This window comes from Ambystoma mexicanum, chromosome 8 (genome assembly GCF_040938575.1).
Source record: "Ambystoma mexicanum isolate Mex_15411 chromosome 8, UKY_AmexF1_1, whole genome shotgun sequence".
NCBI lineage: Eukaryota > Metazoa > Chordata > Amphibia > Caudata > Ambystomatidae > Ambystoma > Ambystoma mexicanum.
This window is the reverse complement of record NC_090929.1, coordinates 1,498,505,006-1,498,525,161: the sequence shown is the minus strand read 5'-3', so window position 1 is coordinate 1,498,525,161 and position 20,156 is coordinate 1,498,505,006. Positions and strand designations below refer to the sequence as shown.

The 20,156-nt window shown below is 45.5% G+C and overlaps 1 protein-coding gene across 3 annotated transcripts in view; it reads right to left on the bottom strand.

The window, feature by feature from the left end:
* Positions 1-508: 508 nt before the first annotated feature.
* The window catches only part of SFXN2 (sideroflexin 2), a 327,950-nt gene continuing 308,302 nt past the window's right edge, over positions 509-20,156 (bottom strand). For all 3 annotated transcript variants that reach the window (XM_069611680.1, XM_069611678.1, XM_069611679.1), the window contains exons 11-12: positions 8,805-8,852; positions 509-1,623 (exon numbers count right to left, since the gene is read on the bottom strand). In XM_069611680.1, coding sequence (XP_069467781.1) covers positions 1,524-1,623; positions 8,805-8,852 — 148 coding nt within the window. In that variant the 3' untranslated portion in view covers positions 509-1,523. The remainder of the gene's footprint in view (positions 1,624-8,804; positions 8,853-20,156) is intronic.

Sequence of the window (20,156 nt, the reverse complement as noted above, 5' to 3'; positions counted from 1 at the left end):
CGGTTCTACAAAAACTGATTTGACACTTGAGAGTTGGGCAGCAATACTCCATTTTGACAAAATGGGTTGACCTACGCATATTCTACTCCAAAATCAGATTGCGGATTCATGAGTTTCAATTGAATTCAAACTGTTGAATATATTTGTATTACATTTATTTTAACCGGTTTGTACTGTCAAAAGTGAGGGCGTGGGGAAGAGGGGGGGCGAAGGGGGTTGGAGATGCCCTGCACCTCCCTTGCCCCAACTTCTCTCCATCCAATATTGCCTGCCTCCAAACTACAATTGACCTATAGTCCGTAAAAAAAATAAAAATAGGAACAGAAACTTTAGCAAAAAGACATGCACCCCAAATTGTGTTACACAGGCCCTTGATCGAGGCACAGAGTTTCAGAAATTTGAAAGCTGCATAAGCAATGGAATGAACGTGACGGGAGCAATTTCACCAAGTGGTTCGTAAAGGTCAATACCTTTTTTTTACAGCAAATCATGACTCAATTGCCTTACATCGGTCCATGATTTCGTTTATTCTGCTTCCGCTAAAAGGTCCTTCCATGATCAAAGCGCTAGGTGGAATCTTTGAATAAAACGTAATAGCTGCACTCTGCATGCACTGAGAAGGCACAACTGGAGACTCAAAGGGACAATGTCAAATGAGTAACAGCAAACACGATCATGCACAGTTCTGCACTCTGCTCCCATCACGAAGGAGGCGGCAGCGACAGATCCCGTTTCTATTCAAATAAAACGGTCAAAATAAATGTAACTTACTTCCAATTAAAAAGTTCTTTCAAGTAAAATATATTGTCCAGTAATATAAAAGGTGGCATATTTTGAATTGTTCCACTTTGAAAATGTGTCCAATAACCCTTTAGGGTTAAGGATTTCGGTGTCCAATAATATTTGAAAACGACCAAGTGTTCCATTCTGCAGGTGCGAAATTCTGTCGCAGAGCAGCACCACACAAAGTGATGTGAAAGCATCAAATGAATAGATCTTCAAAAAATGTAAAAAATAAATGCAAAAAGCAAGAGTTCCAATTAACGAGATTGAGCTTGTTGTATTACAATTTGGTGGACATTAAACAAACATTAAGAAGCACCCATATGACAGACTTACAATAGCTGCCTTTTCTCAGAAACAGACAAGTGCTGCTAACATGTACTGTGGTCAGCGTTCAGTGCTAGGCATTGAAAGTATGAGTTTCCATGTTCATTCCTAGAGGTTTTTGAAAGGACTTGCTTTTCAGGCGTGCTCTGAACACTACAGAGTTTTGCAGATGTCAACAGATGGTTTGGGCAGAGGCCAGCAAAGCCACTGATCCCTGGGTGCTTGTTGAGTGCTACGTTTTTAAGAGGTATACTTGAAGTTGACCCGATATCTTAAGATTGGGCTTCCAAGAAGCTGGCCTATTTGCAGATAGTTCTTTCACTGAATGTTTGTGACTGACGGCTTGGTAGGTCCGCCACAGGCTGTTGTGCTCCAGTTCCTAGGACTTGGAGAGGTGCAATCTTCGGAAGCCGCTACAGTCCCTTGTTGAAATAGACGTAGGGCACTTTGTCTCCATATTTGGCCAAAATGGCGTCGCAGAGTTGTGGCTCCAAGTTGGTCACTGCCATTGAGCTATAATAGAAGAAGACAAATGATTATACACATTTTGGAACATAATACATTGTATCAAAAGTGTTCATGTATTCCAAGGCTACATCCAACAAACATCTTTTCCACTGTCGACACAAACATACACTACTTACAAGATCATTTCTAGTTGATACACAATGGAAATATGAAAATCACTGAGGTGTGCTAAATATCCTCAGTGCTATTGACGTTTTAATTGACCAAACCCCTTAACAGAAATGTGCAGAGTTAATTTTCATTATTTTCTAAATTACTAGCTATAAAAAAAACCCTTTTTTTTAACAGCCATCAGTTGAAAAAGTATCTTAAAATACTATTGCTCTCTCAAATGCAATTTTCTCACCCTAATTCTAATTTCTTAGGGGCTTAGGAATCTAGTTGACCATTCTAGGACCATTCAATTTTACACAATATTAACTCATGGTTTATTTTAATTTACTATCAAGGAATTCATTTATTTAGCTTAATATTTTAAGGCCTATTTCTCGGATTTCCTAGCTATGACTACCCTGGGTGGGAAGCGGGAGGATAGCTTGAGGCCAACGCGTTTGTAGCTCGGCGTTGTCTTGCTTCCAAGAAAAAGGTTTGGATCCGGGGTCAAGCGCTCAGAGACTGGTCGCCGATATTAACCGCGCTATAAAAGAATACATTTAATTACCCCTAAAGTTAGGGACTACCTCGTTTTGCTTCTCACATACTCATTTATATCATTTATTGTGCAGTTCACAATAAGTCGAACCTTCAGCTACCTTCAACAAGTCAATTCCAGATTACTATTAGCCCATTATCTTTTTGCGTGGAATACAATCTTTTCCTCAAGAAATTCAAGCATGAGGGATGAACTAGGTGCACAATGATCTCACCATAGATCTAACAGATGCTAAGAGGCCATACATGCACACTCCAATTATTTAGTATTACAATAACTTGTTTCCATCCACTGTCTGGGGGGCCCAATCTCATATTTCGTAATAACAGAACAGTGATTCATAGGGCCACACATTGTTCTCCGGAGTATAAAAAGAAGGTGATAAAGGCAGGTGTAAACATCTTAACCTTTATTTATTCTCAAGGGGATTTTATGTTATTTTTGCAAACAGAGTAGCTTCACAGAACAGGATGACCATTTACAATGACTGCTTCCATGTAGCAGTCCCGCTCTGCCTGCCTAAATGTTTTGTTACACCTGCGCGTCATTTTATTGTTGGCCTAATACCAATGAATTCTTGTGGAATCCCACCCCCTTTTAGCACCAAATAAAAGCAGGCAGGTTCTGCAGGAATCCACTGTACATGATGTCTGACCTGCATAAATGAAACGTCCAGCCTCACGGCTCCGGGACTACGGTGCCCTGTACCTGGACACGGTGCACCCACCGGGCAATCCCCCATGCCCTGTCCAAATGCTCGCTATAGCCATCGTATAACTATACCAAAATTAATTGCCTGGGTGTGGATGGGGCATTGGGGGGCAGTGGATGTGAGGATGTTTGCTGCCCCCCAACACAGCTTCCTTGTACCCTACGCTGCCAATAGGAGACCACCTGGTCGCCAAATGAAGTGACCGAGTTACTCTGATGAAGAACCACGCTAGATCTGCCACCAACAGGTTAATTTATTTATTTCTGTTCCAGATGGTAAGTTCCACGTATGTATAGAAGACAATTATAAGTACATCCTACTGGACCATACATGTGTGGGGTAATAGGCAGCGGGGATGGAGGAAGTGGGCATTCTAGGGGTGAAACACCCCAATTTGTAGCACATCCTGCCCGAGATGGTGGGGGGCAAAGCTATGTCATGTTTTAGTTTTTTTGCTGGCTGCCTAAAATTAGCGGAAAAATATTGGCCTTTTTGTTATGACGTAGAACCCAATCGGAAAGCCCTGCAAAATGTCTTCATTCTTTCAGGTAAATATATGCCAAAGGCAAGAGCCAGGCGCTGTGGCTGACTGCTTGCTGATGTTTCTGGCTGCAGCAGACCACGGCTTGAGATGCTCTTGGGTCTCTGGCTTTACCCACTTAGTTTCCAGCCTCCTCTGTGCAAGTGACATTAACAGCAGCTCTGGCAGCATGCTTGCGAAGGGCGATTACTAAAGATTGGGGGCCACACATTCAGTGGCAGAAATCTCAAATTATCTTTTGGGATTGGACTGCACTCTGTACAGTTGTAGTTTACAAACTGACACCCAGTAAATCCAATAACACAACCATGGCAGCAGCGTCAACTTTTATTTCTTTACCGCTGTGGAGAAAGGGACAGGAAAACTAGCAGTGTCCCCGCCCTGGTAAAATGTCCCCTGAAGACAGATTTCCCTGTGTTCCTGTAGGGTTTTACACAATGAGAATCACACATAAAACAGTAAGATACATTTAGTCAGTTCCATTAAAGCAGTACACTTCCTAATGGAACATCCTTCGACCTTGGAAGGCATGGCTTAACAACCACACGTCATGCTTGTACAATTGCGCTCTGCCTACTCATGCAACACAATCCCGGCTGCCTGTTGGAGATTGCTCCATTATGTATAACGAGCGAACCACTATCTGGTGACCGGCATTCAAATGACCCTTATTCCAGTTCTCAGGCAAGAATGTGTGGTGTCACTTCGTATATGTCAATCGGCGCCCCTTAACCTTTTTTGCAAAACTACGGGTTTAGGATTTAGGCTGTTCTAACACTTTTCTGCATGTTGTCTTACGAAAGTTGAAAATTGCAGAGAGGGCTCAAGTGCGTAAACGTGCAACAGTAGGTGGTCCCCCTCCATGCTATTTACATGTCGGGGAAAATACGTTTGCTACCCTTTACAGATTTAATAGCATTTCTGATCTGCCTCAGAGCCTAGCAATATTGGCCGTTAAAGATTGGCTCCCTTTCCTCCTCAATGTTCGCATTCTCTGCATTCAACTGTGCACTACCAACGCTTGGGTGTGGACATCGCCAACAGTGGACTTGAGGCTCTCAGACCATGCTCACAGCAAATGGGTGAAAAAAGCATCCATGCTTCAATGGCATGCTTGAGCATGTCAAGTCCATCTGACAGCCATGCACAGACTAGTACCAGTTAGCAATGTACTAGAACCTACCAACACAGAAAATGCTTGGCTTTACGAGAGGGTCATACTACTGTGGGCACTTTTTTATGAAGTGTCTAAATGGGTTATGCCAAAATCTCACCTGATTCGATGCTAGTGAATTGTTGCTTTCTCGACAGTTTCTCTTTCTAGTGGACTCCCAAATGAATTTGGAAGTGACTAACTTAATTCCAGACATAGCTGTTTTATGTCGGTTTCTGTGATTCATGCACTGGAATTCAAAACTGCCTTGTTGCAATTTTCCGTTCAAAGGGACCGATGTAAGCCAGTCCAGACTGGAATGTTGCATAGACATGGTTGGAGGTAGCAAGGCGGTATTACAGTAAGAAGGGTTCGTAAGCCCCTTTCCGCAGGAGTGTTCAGAGGGATCAGCCACGTAATCTGAATCAGCAGTCATCTGCATCAACGACAGACTGCTTTCCAGAGGTCTGAGTGGACTTGATGGGGTGGGAGGCCCTCTTCCAATGGGGCAAAGTCTAAGACTCAGATCTAGGTTCTTGCTAGGTTTCAGAATGGTCACCCAACAATGACCTATAAAGATAGAGGCCAGGTTGTTGCAGTACATTAAAGAGGTTTTGTTTTTTGTCTGTCTTGCAAGACAAATCGGTCTCTACTACCTCCCTAAAATGAAGGGTGTACCTGGTTAATCCGACACTACCTACCTCCAAATTAGCACTCCGTCTGATCCAAAAACACGGTTTACTCATACATCCATAAAACATTCCACCTGCAATGCATACCTCCCTCCTTTTTGTCCTGGCACCTATTTCTCATCCTCTTATCTTTCCCCTGATCTTTTCCTTCAGCTGATCTTTTCCTTCAGACTAAAGGTATGGACACGCTTGAAAGGGGAACAATACACAAACTTACAGGCCAGCTTATACACTCAGAAGGCAAGAGTTATGCTATAAAACTTTAATAATGCACCAAGTCAATCACAAGCATGTCTCCTTCCTTCAATCCCGTTGTCGCTTTCCAGTTCCCGCTTCATCTACTTTTCTCTCGTCTGCTAGGTTTCCATGGACCGCAGTCTAGTTCATCCCAGCTGGAGGCCCTAAACACCACCTTTCAGGCAAGCCTCAGTGCCCTCCGACCACTACGGTGGGGACAGGAGCAATGTAATGAAAAATCTAGGATTGGATGCTGGAACCAATGGCCGTTTCTCCATAGCAGGTGACAGGGCGCCGACCCAACGGCACACAGCCATTATGGAGGAGCCAGCCCATAGTGAACATTGAGCTCTCCCTCTGCTGCTATTTGCATCTAAGGAAGCGTTCCTGGGCTGGTTCAAATTATCAATGGGAAACCAGGTTTCCCCTTTGATAGTTCTGTTACCCAGCTCTACATCCTCAATGAGCCATGCAAGGCCAGGGCGTTTTGCTTCCCCTAGCTTTGCATAGCCTATTGGGAATGCTGGTTGGGGAACTGCATGTTTGTATGTGAGAGTAGGCGTGCCTGTGCCTCCCCGCACATAGAGGGGCGCTTCGTCATAAGTGCCCTGGCTCCTGAACAGATGTGCAGGAAATAGGAAGTGCTTGCTTCCCGATCACGATTTGTGCTATGTGGGAGCTGGAACGCTGGGAGGAAACTTCAGAACCGGGGCAGAAGGTACGTTTATGTAAATTTAAATAGGTGTATGGGTGAGACTATGCTTGTGTTGTGAGTATATGATGATGGGTGCATGTGGAAATGTGCATGCTACGTGGGAATGTTGGAGCCGGCATGTTATGTTGCACTGCCATCTATGATGGATTTAAAGTGACTGTGCCCCCGGGCTCCCAGCGCATCACAAACAATCACATTGAACAGTAAAAAGAAATGCCATGCCTGGGCCCCTAGCGGCTTGCATGCAAACAATTTATAATGTGCGTCTGCGAGGCACTGGGGCCCCAGGTGGCAGGAATGACATTTTTTTCTGTGTGTTATTATGTAGCTAGACCGTTATTTCAATGCAGCCAGTCTAGTCATTTCTAACTGACATTACTTTTTGCTTTGGGCATCTTTGATGAAGCAATAATAAACGTTATTATGTAGCTAAACTGGCATTTTGGTGCAGCTAGTTTGGACAGCTTTTCAGACTGTGGCATGCCTTTTTAATGTTAAAGCATACTGCAGTATGTCCTTACGTGGGGATAGCATGAACATGTTTTCGTATAGTATCACTGGCGTTATGCGCAAAGGAAACAGGAGTACGTTCTTACATGGGAATACAGGTATATTTTGGTGCAGCCAGCATGGAAATGTATAGGCCCAGCCAGCGTGACTATTATTTATACCATCACATATTGTGGGCAAAGTCAATATGAAAATGTGTTGGAGAAATGCTCCTGTGCACTTTTGATGACTTGCATCTATTGGATTTCTTCGTGAGTTATCACACAAAACCAATTACAAACCATTTGTCTTTTAACCCAATTGTTCAAAAAAGTAAATGCACCATTGTAACCCATTATTTTAAAAATGTCCTGGGGGGAGAACACCTGAGCTCCCCTAGATAGGTTTGGGCTCCCTTACTACACTCGGCTGGGCAGATTTGGCGGAAATAGTTACAACCGTCCACTTAAAAAAAAATCCCCCAGCAGGCACTGGCTGTAACCTTAAGTTTCTGAAGTTTCCTGCCAGAATAACCTAGTCCATTTCTTAATAATACTCATTTATACTGACTGCCATGCCTGCTTCAACGCACATGTATGTGTTACCATGACCGAAGACACCTGCAAGCATATCTGTCTGCCAATGAAACGCACGACCCCCAATGTCTAAGGTAGAGGGCAGAGGCGTTGCTAGGGGGGGCATAGGAGGCTATAGCCCCGGGTCTTTTGGTTGTAGCCCCGGATAGAATCTCAGGGTCTACAACCAAAAGGCTAGCTAGCCCCGAGTCCCGACAATCACGACATTAGTGTAGCCCCGGATCTTTTCCAGACCTAACACCACCCCTGGTAGAGGAAAGCACAATGGGTTAATTAAAACGTAACGCCTTCACATTTGCACTACCTCGCTGAGGTCATCGAATTTTGCAGTATGCTCCAATTTTCCACCATACAATCTGTAGTGTTGAAATGTGGGCGGGGGAGAGACTACTGAATTTCCTTGGAGAAACTCGGTTTGGGACAAGTCTTCCAAAGCGTGGTGGCTCCTGAAGTATTTCTAATATGACCCGACTCAAATTGGAGTTCTGCGTTTCTTTTAGAGAACAAGAGTAAAGCCTGCAAGTTCCATTTCATGACGAGAAAAGTTCTACTATGCAGCCACTGATGCCAGTGCCCCCAATGCTTCACAGACACTCACCCATTCCCAGATATTAATATTATGGTATTTATTGAGCGCGGACCTAGCTTCGAGAAGGAACAGAGCACGCTTAACCGGTATACAGGATATATGATAACCATCTAGTTTGGTTCAAGCACCATGAAAAGCCTGAAAACACTGAAAAGAAGGGAAAGGTCTTTGCCATATGATTAACATGCGATTCCATCTTCACTTCTGTGCACTTTTTAAAATGTATTTGGAAAATCGTGCCACAAACATTACATGGTTCGCTTAAGGTCACCATGCTTATGCATGTGGCAACATGGACATCATATATGTACAGAAGCGATCACTAGTGCATCATGTGTGGCCTTCCTCCTCCAGCATTCTCCAGACCAAATATTAACCCATGATTGCTAATACACTGTGGGAGCACCCCGCTGCAGTCCCCAAAGAATAAGTGTTGGCCACGGACACTAGGACTTTGGGGGCACACAGATTGCACTGCCCCCTCCGATTTGAGAGATGTACATGTCCAAAGAGCAAAAATGGACCAGTATTTGCAAACCTAGATATACATCCCCAGGGCAGTCCAAGGGTTAAAGTTGACTCTGGCACAGAGGTCCACTCAGACCCTCGGCCATAGGAAGTTTGAGAGCTCAAAGCTGATCTGATGAGGACTTCACAACACTACGACCCAGCCATGGTGACAGAAGCGGGCTTCAGCCTCTTCTGCATAGATTTGTTTAGGTACAGTCTATGTTAACCCTTTTGGAGAAAGTTCTAATATAATAAATATATATATATATATACACACTACCATCTTTGAGGGAACAGCGAACAGGCGACCGGAACCATGAAGATCAAGCTGTGAAACAAAGAAAAAAAAAGAAAGTTTGAGTAATTGAGGAACACACACATACCCAACCAGGGCCATTCCAAACAGATTCATACATTAGTTGATTTGATGCGGACTAGGACAGTTTCTGCTATGAAATCCCAAACTTGCACAAATCAAAGTTCCCTCCAACAAATGTAATGTGAAAGCACGATTTCTCATCTGCTTGAGCGCAGCTATTCCGTCACGGCTGTTGGAGTGTGGTGCGTTACGCACACATCATTTGGTAAAACAGAAAATAAGAGCTACATGTATGCAAAATATGACTTCATTCCAATGCTTATGCTGACCACCGCCAAACAGAAGATGCAGCAGGCACAAACCTGGAGTAGCCTCGCTGCATTGCCATGAATAATTGAATGCCCCTTCTCTGTGTGCGGCCCATGCTGCAAGTTATTTCAATAAAAAACGGGCGAGAGGGTTGGGAGGATGGTTAGGTGCTGAGTGTTAGGGTCTTCTTTCGCCGTTTAATGCTCGTAAGACAGAATGCATGTTTTAACATTCTATTCTCACATGGCAGAATGTTCTAATAGCGTCACCGCCCACTAAATTCCATCACCCCAAAGTCAATAATGCACGAGGGGGCATTTAACAGCATACCCTATGCAACAGGGTAGAATGCTACAAAGAAAACACGATTAAGCACTTATGAGCCAAATATAAATTACAAGGGAAAGGAGTACATTTACATGAACAGGCATCTACACAAAGGATATTATTGCACTGTTTACAGTTGGCACTGGTGTACAATGAGCTACAGTGTAAGCTATTTTATTACGACAGCCAAAGGTTGCAGCAATATAAAATGGAATTTAATTAGGAGCCTAGAAGATTGCTTCCCACTTACCGTTAGCGAGTAGAGGAAGCACTTTGGTCTATTGTTGAGTCATGGGAAGTTAGGCAAGAAATCTGCAGATCCATGCTCATGCAGTACCATATCGTATTTGCGCTCTCATCCAGCGCTGTGCTCCCTCGCTTTTTCTCTCGGAGAGGGTGAGTCAAGTTGTAGGGTACGTATTTGATAGAGCCACCAGAGTCGTTGCTGACAGCAGCAAACCCAGAGAAAGAACAGGAGGGAAGTGGAGTGGGTGTTTTGGTTTTTATTGTTAAAAGTAGAATGCAGCAGATACAGACATCCTCTATGATAGGGACTACCCTGCATTCTCAAATGGGAAAATCCCAGCAAGGAACTCCACAAAATCATTTCTGAATTCACCAAACCAACCTGTACCTCCTCCACCCAATCCACCCCATCTCAGACACTATGCGACTCACTCAACTTCTACACCACTGGTCTCGACAGAACAAATTCTCAACAACAAACTGTCCCTCCTGTCCCTGCCATGTAATCCACCCGCCCTACCAGTGACCCCCACCCTGCCTGCCACAGCAACTACAACCCAACCCACCTTCGACTCGTTCACACCAATATCGAGAGATGAATTTCTCAACCTTCTCTCTGCCCGGAAACCATCTGGCTCCCCCATTGGCCCCTGCCAGCCTCGATCCTAAAGAAATATTCTCATCCACCTGTGCAGGAGAGTACGCAAGAACTATCCTAAATGACTCTCCTCGGGAATCTTCCCCGATGCCTTCAAAACTGCCCATGTCAAGCCTCTTCTAAAAAAACTTCCCTCGACCCCAAAAACTAACGCCCCATCTCAAACACCAGGTTCCTTGCTAAACTCCTCGATCGAACCGCATACTCCCAACTAAATGCCTTTGTCGAATCTAACAATCCCCTAAACCCTGCACAATCAGGCTTCAGACCACGACACAGAACGAAACCACTCTGACCTCAATCTGGGACGATCTTAAGATCACTGCAGACTCAGCGGGATGCGGTGCACTAATCCTTCTAGACCTCTCTGCCGCCTTTGACACAATCAACCACTCAATCCTCCTTGACCGCCTCCACTCCCTAGGATTCTGTGGAAACGCTCTCAAATGGATAGCATCATTCCTCAACAATAGGAAACAAATAACACTCCTCTCCACCTTTGCTTCCGCCGCCCGACCTGCCAATACTGGAGTTCCACAAGGAGCATGCCTATCAGCCCTCCTGTTCAACCTCTATATGTCCACCCCCACAGGAAAAATCCACCCACAAAATATCCTACGCTATAACTATGCCGATGACACCCAAATAATCCTTAAACTCCTCAACTCAAACTCCAACTGTCAGCCCGACCTCGCAGCCAGCCTCCTTGACATGGATCATTGGATGACTACAAACCACCTCCTCCTAAACCCTACTAAAACCGAAATCATGGTATGCAGCAACACCATGCTTCTCCCCCACCCTCTACCATGGCCCACATCCATGGGCAATCCACCACCTCGACCACAGTTAAAAAAAAAAAGTGGATGCACTCTCGACTCTGACCTAACCCTCTCTCGCCAAATCCGTATTTTTCCGTACCTCTCCTTTCCCAACAGACTTGCCGCTGTCCAATCTATTGTAATGTCGAGACTGGACTATGCCGACTCCCTCTACCTCTGGGTCCGAGCATACCACCTCATTAAATTACAAAGAGCACAAAATGCTGCCGCCAAAATGCTTCTAGCACTTGGCCCAAGAGACCACACCTCACCAGCTCTCAGAACTCTCCACTGGCTCCCGTTTGGACGATGGGTGACTTTCAAAACCTTATGCATTTCCCGCCGAGCAGTGCATAAAACCGGCTCTTTATACCTAAAGGACACGCTTAAACCCTACCACCCACCGTGCACTCTAAGATCAAGCTCTGCCCTCCTTTTAGTGATACCAAACACCAACTCAGTCAGGTTAGGAGGATCCTCATTCTGAGCCTTGGCCCCCACTCTATGGAACCAGCTTCCACCCCATATTCGACACACCAAAGACTACCTGTCTTTCCGCAAATTACTAAAAACGTGGCTCTTACCATAAGGAATTGACGCTTAGAGCAAATGGAATGAATAGTTACAATACACAGAAATCCAGGGTTGTTTGAACAAAGAAAATAAAAGCGCAAAGGGAGTCGATGGAATGGATAGAAAGACTAAAACGGATCGTGTAACTAAAATGGATAAAGTGAAATGGATAGAGTAAGTGAAATGGATGGAACAGATGAACGGATGGATGGTGCGGATAGAACGGATGGTGCGGATAGAAAGCATGGAAAGGAACAAACACATGGAAGGATGAAACGAATGGAACATATGATGGACCAGATCGAGTGGATGGGGAGGACAGAGCGCATGGAACGGACGGAGTGCATGGAACGGACAGAGTGATTTGAACGGACCAAGCGAATGACGTGGATGGTGCGGATGACAGACGGCGCAGATGACAGATTTTATGGATGGTGCAGATGCTGCGGATGTCACGGATCTAACAGATGCTACGGTTGGTACAGACATTGCAAATGTTGCGGATGATGCAGATACTACCGGTGATGTGGATGCTACGAATGGTGCGAATGCTACAGGGGTGCAGATGCTACGGATGGTGCGGATACCATGGATGGTGCGGGCAGGGCAAATGCTACGGATGGAGTGTATGGTACACATGGTGTGGATGCTACGGATCGTGCCTGTATCCCCATGTTATATATATCACAAGTTTACCCCTATCCATCTATATACGTATGCCGCTATGTACACCCCCCTGTCCTGCTCTCATGCTTGGTCGCAGGCACTTTACTGATAACCACCATATCACACTACTATGCATACTCTCTACTATACACCATCACTCAACAAGAACACAGCTATACCATGATAAATTCGGCCTAGCTGTTCTCATACTAACATGACCCCACAAACACCTCATCATCCTAATAAAACAGCTGGCTGAGCACATTCCGGCTAGCTTAGGCGTCTCCTCAGGCCTAACGCAGCCAGAACTCAGTCTGGGTGTCCACCCTCCAGACTGAACACATCCAACCGATTTCCTCAGCACCACACCTACCGCTAAGAAGCAGCTATCATGCAACAAACACATCAGCTGCACACACAACCGATGAACCCACGCACCATATGACACTCTCCCTCTCTACTGACTTGAACTGCGGTTCCCGAGGGCATTCAACCTACCAGCGCTTTGAGGTCATACCAATGATATATAAGGCGCTATATAAATGCCAAGTAACATAAAATAACATTTACAGAAATGCTGGCATTACATGTGTCCTGCAGAATGTCACCATCACATCGCAGACACATTGTCTGTTCAGTGGGAGGGGGAGCTATTGGAGGGGGGAGGGCTGCTGGGCTCTGCTGAGCTCTGCTGAGGGCCGGGGGGTTGGGAGGGAGGGGGGAGAAGAGGGGCTGGGGTTCCGAGAGACCCGGCAAGGGACCACAGGTTCAGAATGCAGGGTCTACAACTGCATGATTTTGAACGCATTAACATTTGTGCAATCGGTGGGCAGCACAGAAAATTAATCGTCTTGGAAGAAAGATCACTGGTTTAACCTGAACACCAGCATTTCCAAGCTGGAAGTACATTCAAGGAGAAAAATTGTGTGTATTCTTGGAAAAAATCTATTAAAAAAGGAAATCATTTAATTACACGAACATCTTTTTAAAAGTTCATTTTTAATGATCTTTTATGTGTTCATAATAAGAAAGTTACTCTCGTCTGAACAAAGCACATTATCAAACACCTATAATAACCATATAGGTTAACATTCTGAGGTGGACAGTCTGGCACACTCATGTTGTACTTTCGTAGTAACCCTATGAGAACGGGAAAGGGCCAAATAGCCCAAGGCATTAACCACAGCTATCAAGAGGTACACGCAAATGGATACAGTTCAATACAATGTGGATGGGGTAAGGATAGCCTGGACAGGCCGGAGGTCTTAGAGAAGAAGCAATCTGGAGTATTTCCAGAGATGTTTTTGAAATTATGGTAGAGGTCAAGTTTTGAGCCTTGTTTTTGGGCCATTAGAAAATGGTGTATTGCCTAATTTTTAGCATCCACAAAAAGTGGACTTGTCTGATGCCATTCTAAAAAAAACAGGTTTGAATGGTGTTGGATGGATTTATATTCAAGCCTAACTTTTTTTGTTTTTTTAACTTTATTTAGTACAGTGACAGACGTACATCCTCGAAACAAATACATATGCGAGAGTATTTCAGCACAAATCGTCCAAACAGGTTACAGAGGACCAGTACATCGTGTTAATCATGATATCTCGCAGTCCATTTACGGGACCAAATTCGTTTTATGTAGATATTTGCCGAATGGTGCCCCTATGTCCTTGGGCCTGCAGCTGGATACAAATCGATGAAATGTAGCCTTCCTCCATTTCATTAGCATAGGTCAATTCCCTGAGCCACGCATTGACATCAGGTGTAGCTTTAGATTTCCAATACTTCAATATGCATTTTTTGGCGATCAAGCACCCAAAATTGAAAAGTCTGTGGATCTACACAGATCCCTTCCCAATGTCCCCCAACTGGTATTTAGGGGGTGAGCATGTAGGATGTCAGTAATATTGTGTAGGACATCAGCCACTGACCGCCAGAACTGGGCAATCTGTGGGCCGCTCCAATACATACGTAGGGAGTCGTTGGCAGCTGTTCCGCCATATTTTATGCATTCATCATTGGTCATTGGCGCAAATCTACATAAACGTGCAGGCATGTAGTGTAGTTGATAGAGTATCTTAAATTGTATCGGTCTAAATCAGGCATTCAGGGACACTTGTCAAGCGGCACAAAAGCAACCAATGTTCATCAGGTATTGCAATACCCCAAATCCCCCCTACCCCCCATTTCCCTTTGGCTCGATTGATGGGTGTTTGATTGGCCTGACATGGTTTGTATAGTCTGGACACCAGTCTCCTAGGGTCTTTACTGGTCACACACATTTCTAGTGGCTCACAGTCACATGGTTCTTGGAAAAACGAGGGACAACAGCTCCGAACCGCCGTCCTCATTCTAAAGTATTGACGTGTTCAAATTGGTTTATTGCCCCGTATAACTAAAGTCTTCGTGTGTGACAAATGTCCCGTTGGGGAAGAGATCATGTAGCATCAGCTCCTCTCCGGCGTCACACTTACTTTGGATATCTGCCATATGTCGGGGGGAGACCAGGGCATTTCCATAGGAGAATCGATCTGCAGTATGGCGTTGACACTCGAAGTCTCTTAAACAGTCTCGTCCAAGCATTCACTGTTGCGCAGACCGGATCAAGCGTACAGGAGTCGGTGTGCTGATTCGCGAAAATGTTTGATTTTAAGTTTGAGGGCGAGGCGCTGTATGTCTCTAGGGCTAAATGTATTGGGGAATCATGAGAAGCGTACCAGTAGCCAGCGTACTGCGCCTGTGAGGCAACATAGTAGAGTTCAAAGTCAGTGGCCTGCATGCCAGCCACCTTGTTCGTACGGTTCGGTCAATCCCTCGCATTTAATTTGTGGAACCCCTGTTCCCCCATGTGTATTTGATTACCAGGGAGAGTAATTTATCAAAGAAAGTAAGTCCCGGCAATACAGGAACATTGCTAAAATAGTACAGCAGTTTAGGAACTACAATCATTTTAAGTATGGAGAGCCTACCATAAAATGATATGGGAAACCTTGCTCACAGCTGCAGTTTATCTGCCAATGTTTCTACGTATGTCTCGTGGTTATCTGCAAGAAATGAACGATGCGATCGAGCGACCAGTATGCCCAAGTATTTAAGTTTGTGTGGGACCCATCCGAACCCCATAAGATCTGTTGGGACGTGCGTGGCCTCTGTCAGTGGGAAAAGCTCCAATTTTGACACGTTAATTCGGTATCCGGAGTATGTTGAGAAATTGTGGATCGCTTCCAACAGTGGAGCCAGGTTTTGGGTTGGATTACGGATATATAACAATGTGTCATTGGCATAAAGGGATATCATTTGTGGTGGGCCTGCTATATGTAAACCCCTGTGACTGTATCATATTATACGTGCAAGGGGCTCAATCGGCAAGGCGAAGAGTAGAGTGGAGTGGATAATGGACAGCCCCGCCTCGTCTCGCGGCCCAAAAGGAAGGCGGCGAGAGAGTACCGCCAGTGCGAACTCTGGCTGTTCGACTAACATAACAGTCGTATAAATTGTATAAAGAGATCCCCTAATTGCATCTTGAAGTACTGCAAAGAGAAACTGCCAAGAGACAGAATCGTAGGCCTTCTCCGCGTTGAGCGAGGCGGCTACGGCCTTCGGGTCTATTTGGGACATGATGCAGAAAAGTCTGCGCAAGTTAAAGGCCATTGAGCGACCAGGGATAAACCCGTATTGGTCCGGATGAACCAGAGTTGACATGAAAGGTAGGAGAAGAGTGGATACAAGTTTGGCAAAAATGTTGGCATCAACATTGATTAGAGAGAATGGTCTATACAAGGCTATTTGAGGATGGTCTGTTCTGCTTTGGTAATACAGTGATTACAGCTTCCGAGAGTGTGGGTGGGAATTGAACGAATTGAAGGGATTCTTCCCAGAGCTTCAAACGCTTAGGTGCAAGGATCACCCGGAGCTCCTTATATAGTTCAATTCCTATTCCATCAGGGCCGGGGGCCTTTCCCAACGGGAAAGCCATTATTGCATCTACGATTTCGTAGAGTGCGAGTGGTTGTTTTAGCAATAGCTGTGTTTTCTGTGTCAGCGATGGGAGTGGGATCTCGTTTAGATAATTGGCCAACTCTGTGTCAGTACACCTATTGGAAATGGCATATAGGGTCTGAATAGTATTGGTGGAACTCGCTGTTGATTTTCTCCGGTGTGGTGAGTATGTTACCCGATGTCCCCTTAATCCTGGTGATGTGTTGTGCCACTTTCGCAGATCTGATAGCACCTGCAAGGAATCAGCCCGGTCCATCTGCTTCCCCATATTGACTAGCATGGGTGGGCTGGTTTATCAAGTGGACTTCTCAGTCTGCCAATTCTGTAAATTTCAACAGGTTCCCTTTAATGAGGCCTTATAGCGCCCTATTGTGTGAGGTACCACATTAATTCTCAAGCTGTCTCAGGGTGGTCTCCACGCTACCCAATTCTCTTCTCCTTTAGATTTCTAGTGGAGACCGAAATCACCTCGCCCCTCAGCCATACCTTGAATGCCTCCCAAACAGTGGAGTATTGCAGAATAGAATCTTTGTTCCTCAGGAAAAAGTCTGACTCTGTCGCGTAGTGTCTCCAGAAATATTAGTTCAAGTAAACATGAGGGGGCATTCGCGAAGGTGTGCGGGGGGTACCTGGGCCACCCCATATTATCGTCAATGAAACCAGTGAATGATCGGAAATAGTTCTAGGGTGAGTCCTGCACTTGTGCCATCAGCGCAGCCGCGACCAACCAATAGTCAATTCTGGACTGTGCGTCATGCACCGACAAGTAATGGGTATATTCAAGTAGGCTAGGGTTGGGATCCCTCCATGCATCGACCAGTTCAGTTTGTTGCATAATTTGCAAAATCGTGCGGCCCGCATTTGTCAAATCACGTTGGGTGGCTCTCGACCGGTCCACTGCACAATCCAAGATTGTATTAAAATCGCCTCCCCATATAATCCGGGAGGGACTACCCCAATTAGGCTTCCTATCACGTAACCATAGAATTTGGGGTCATCTAAGTTAGGGCCATACGTATTAAATAACATTGTATCGATACCAGATAGTTTGCTCCATAGGATGACATATATTCCCTGTGGGTCTATGCAGTGCTTTGCTTCCTGAAAGGGGAGTGAACGATGGATCAGTGTCATTACCCCCCCCTGGCTTGAGATGAGTAATCAGTGTAGGCCCGTTGGTACCCCCAGCTGGGAGTAAATCTCTCACTGAGTGACCCCTGGGCATGAGTTTCTTGCAACATACCACCTTCGGACCATGGCGATTAATATATCCCATTACCTTATGTGACTTTATAGGGTGGTTGAGGCCCCGGACATTCCATATTAAGGAGGATATCTCGTCACCTATAGTGTCGCGTTTGTGTTACATGAGGAATATATCTCACTTACATGAATAGGAAAGGTTTTACTTCAATGTGTAGTAGGGAGACAGTCTGCACTTGTTTTCAGAGAACATTTAAATACACCTTCAAAACTTTCAAACCCCAGCAACTTTTGATGAACTTGTATGTCGTTTACCCCAACCCGACAGATTTACTCCCCACCACCCTCATCATCGCCCTCAACTTGAGAATGTAACCCAACATAAAGACTGGAAATGTCCTGGGGTGCAGTGTGTACAGTTACTGCAATGCCTAAAGCTGGTCCAAATTATACTAGTATTGTTCCGTTTACGGTTTTACGGGAGAAGAGGTTTGATCGATTTCCAAATTGGTCAGTCATTGTCCATGATGTCTGATCTGTTATGTGGACGAGGGCTGTGTTTATGGTCACGGTCGCGCCGCGGTAGGCGAATAGAAATTGACCATTTTATGTAGGCAGTGGCTTCGGTTGGATTCTCGAAGAAACGTGCATGGCCTCCATGCTGAATTCCTAACTTGGCAGGAAACATCAATGCGCAAGGAACCCGTCTGATTCGCAAACAGGATCATAGGATTGCCGTAAGGTTTGTACATTAGCAGAGAAGTCCAGGTAGATATGGATGTCTGCGGCTTCGTGAAGGAGCGTGCCTTTCTCCCTTGCCAGTCGTAATATTAAATCTGTCCCGGTAATTGAGCAATCTTGCCAAAGTGGTGCGTGGGGGTCCCCCGGCTTAGGGACAGGAGCCAAGACTCAGTGTGCACATTCAAGGAGAAAGTGTGGGGAGAACTTTGTATTAACGTTTCCATCGGAACGTTACATCCAACGTTAAACCATCGAGGTTTGCAGGCCACCTCGGGAATCCCAATTATGCAGATGTTGCATCACGAGCCCGACTTTAGGTCCTCATTTATTGTGGATTTTATGGACCTCCAGCTTCAATTGCGTTATATCACTGTTGTGTCTGTCGACCTCATCTTCTGTGTCACCAATTCTTGTCTCTGCCTCGTTTATGCGGGTGCTTTCTTTCAATTTAGATTTTAGAGAACCAATGCTAGAGACAATGTCTTCGAGCTTCATGTTAAGAGCCATGAAACCATTTTGCAATGCCGCTAGTAGATGGTTGTCTCAAGTATTTCCAGAAACTGAGTCATGTTTGCTGTTGGTTGTCGGAGCTGTAGCCCCCATGGACTTGGCGGGTGTGTTGGTGTAAGGGTCCATTGGCCCTTTTTTTATTTCCGCCGGACCCCTTTGTCATGTTGCCCTCTTGTGACGTAGGAGCGGAAGGTGCCTTACGAGTATACTCGTTTGGCCGGATCAAAGGACTGTTAGGAAGGGTAATGGATAGGCGAGGTGATGCTGCTGTTTACTGTAAACAGGGGGTTGCCCTCTTAGCTTCTTAAGTATCTAGACCACTGGAGCGCTAAAGATGGTTAGGTGGGCCGGAGCCCCGCTCGGCTTAACGGATATGAGGCAAAAGTGGAGTAAGGCCTCCACGCTGGAAGGGCAACTACTTGTTGCCGGCTGTGGATAGGTTGTTGGACAAGCACAGAGAATGATTGGTCTATGCCTGTGTTAGCGGTGGGGGAGCAGAGGAGAATCACCGCGGTCACATCAGCATCAACATTAGCACATGCAGCACAGAGGTTGCTCTGGGGTTATAACTGTCACAGGTCTCAGGGCCAGACTCCCCAGCAGCCCGTGAGCATCACAATATGGGACACGCTGGTTTTCAATGTGGGCATCCCGCCTGTATGTGGCCTGTCGTGGTGCTGCTCAAGCGGGGAATTATATTGGTGTTGCTGAAGTGTATGACACAAGAAGGGTGAGCACCATGATTAATATCACGTTGTTTCGCCTGTGCCCGGTGATGCAAGCATCTGCCAGTAAGCTCGTCTTCACAAGGGAGGACGCACAAACAGCTCAGGTGGTTCCAAGCTGCCAGGGCATCAATAGGGCTCTTCTCTTATACAGCAGTACAATCCAGCACAAAACGTACAGTGGAATACCAATCCTGGTCGTGCACTAAAAAAGATCCTCTAAAATATTTGAGAGGATGAAATGTCTACGGCATCCGTTACTCCTCTGGGGACATGGACCCAAATGAGGCATAATTTTATGAGAGCGGGGGATCAGAGGGGAAGCCGGGCTGTACACATGCAGTCCCCAGTGCATAGACATGTGTGTGTATCAGATGTGTAAGGTCTTCTGATAGGCAACAGTGCAAGTTCACCTCACCCCCAAAAAAGCAAATCGCAAAGACAAGCATTGGGCTTTTGGGTAGGCATGGCACTTGCTAGGCCATTGCTTAGTGGTATTAACTGCCATTGATTGTAGTAGCTACAACAATAGTGCATG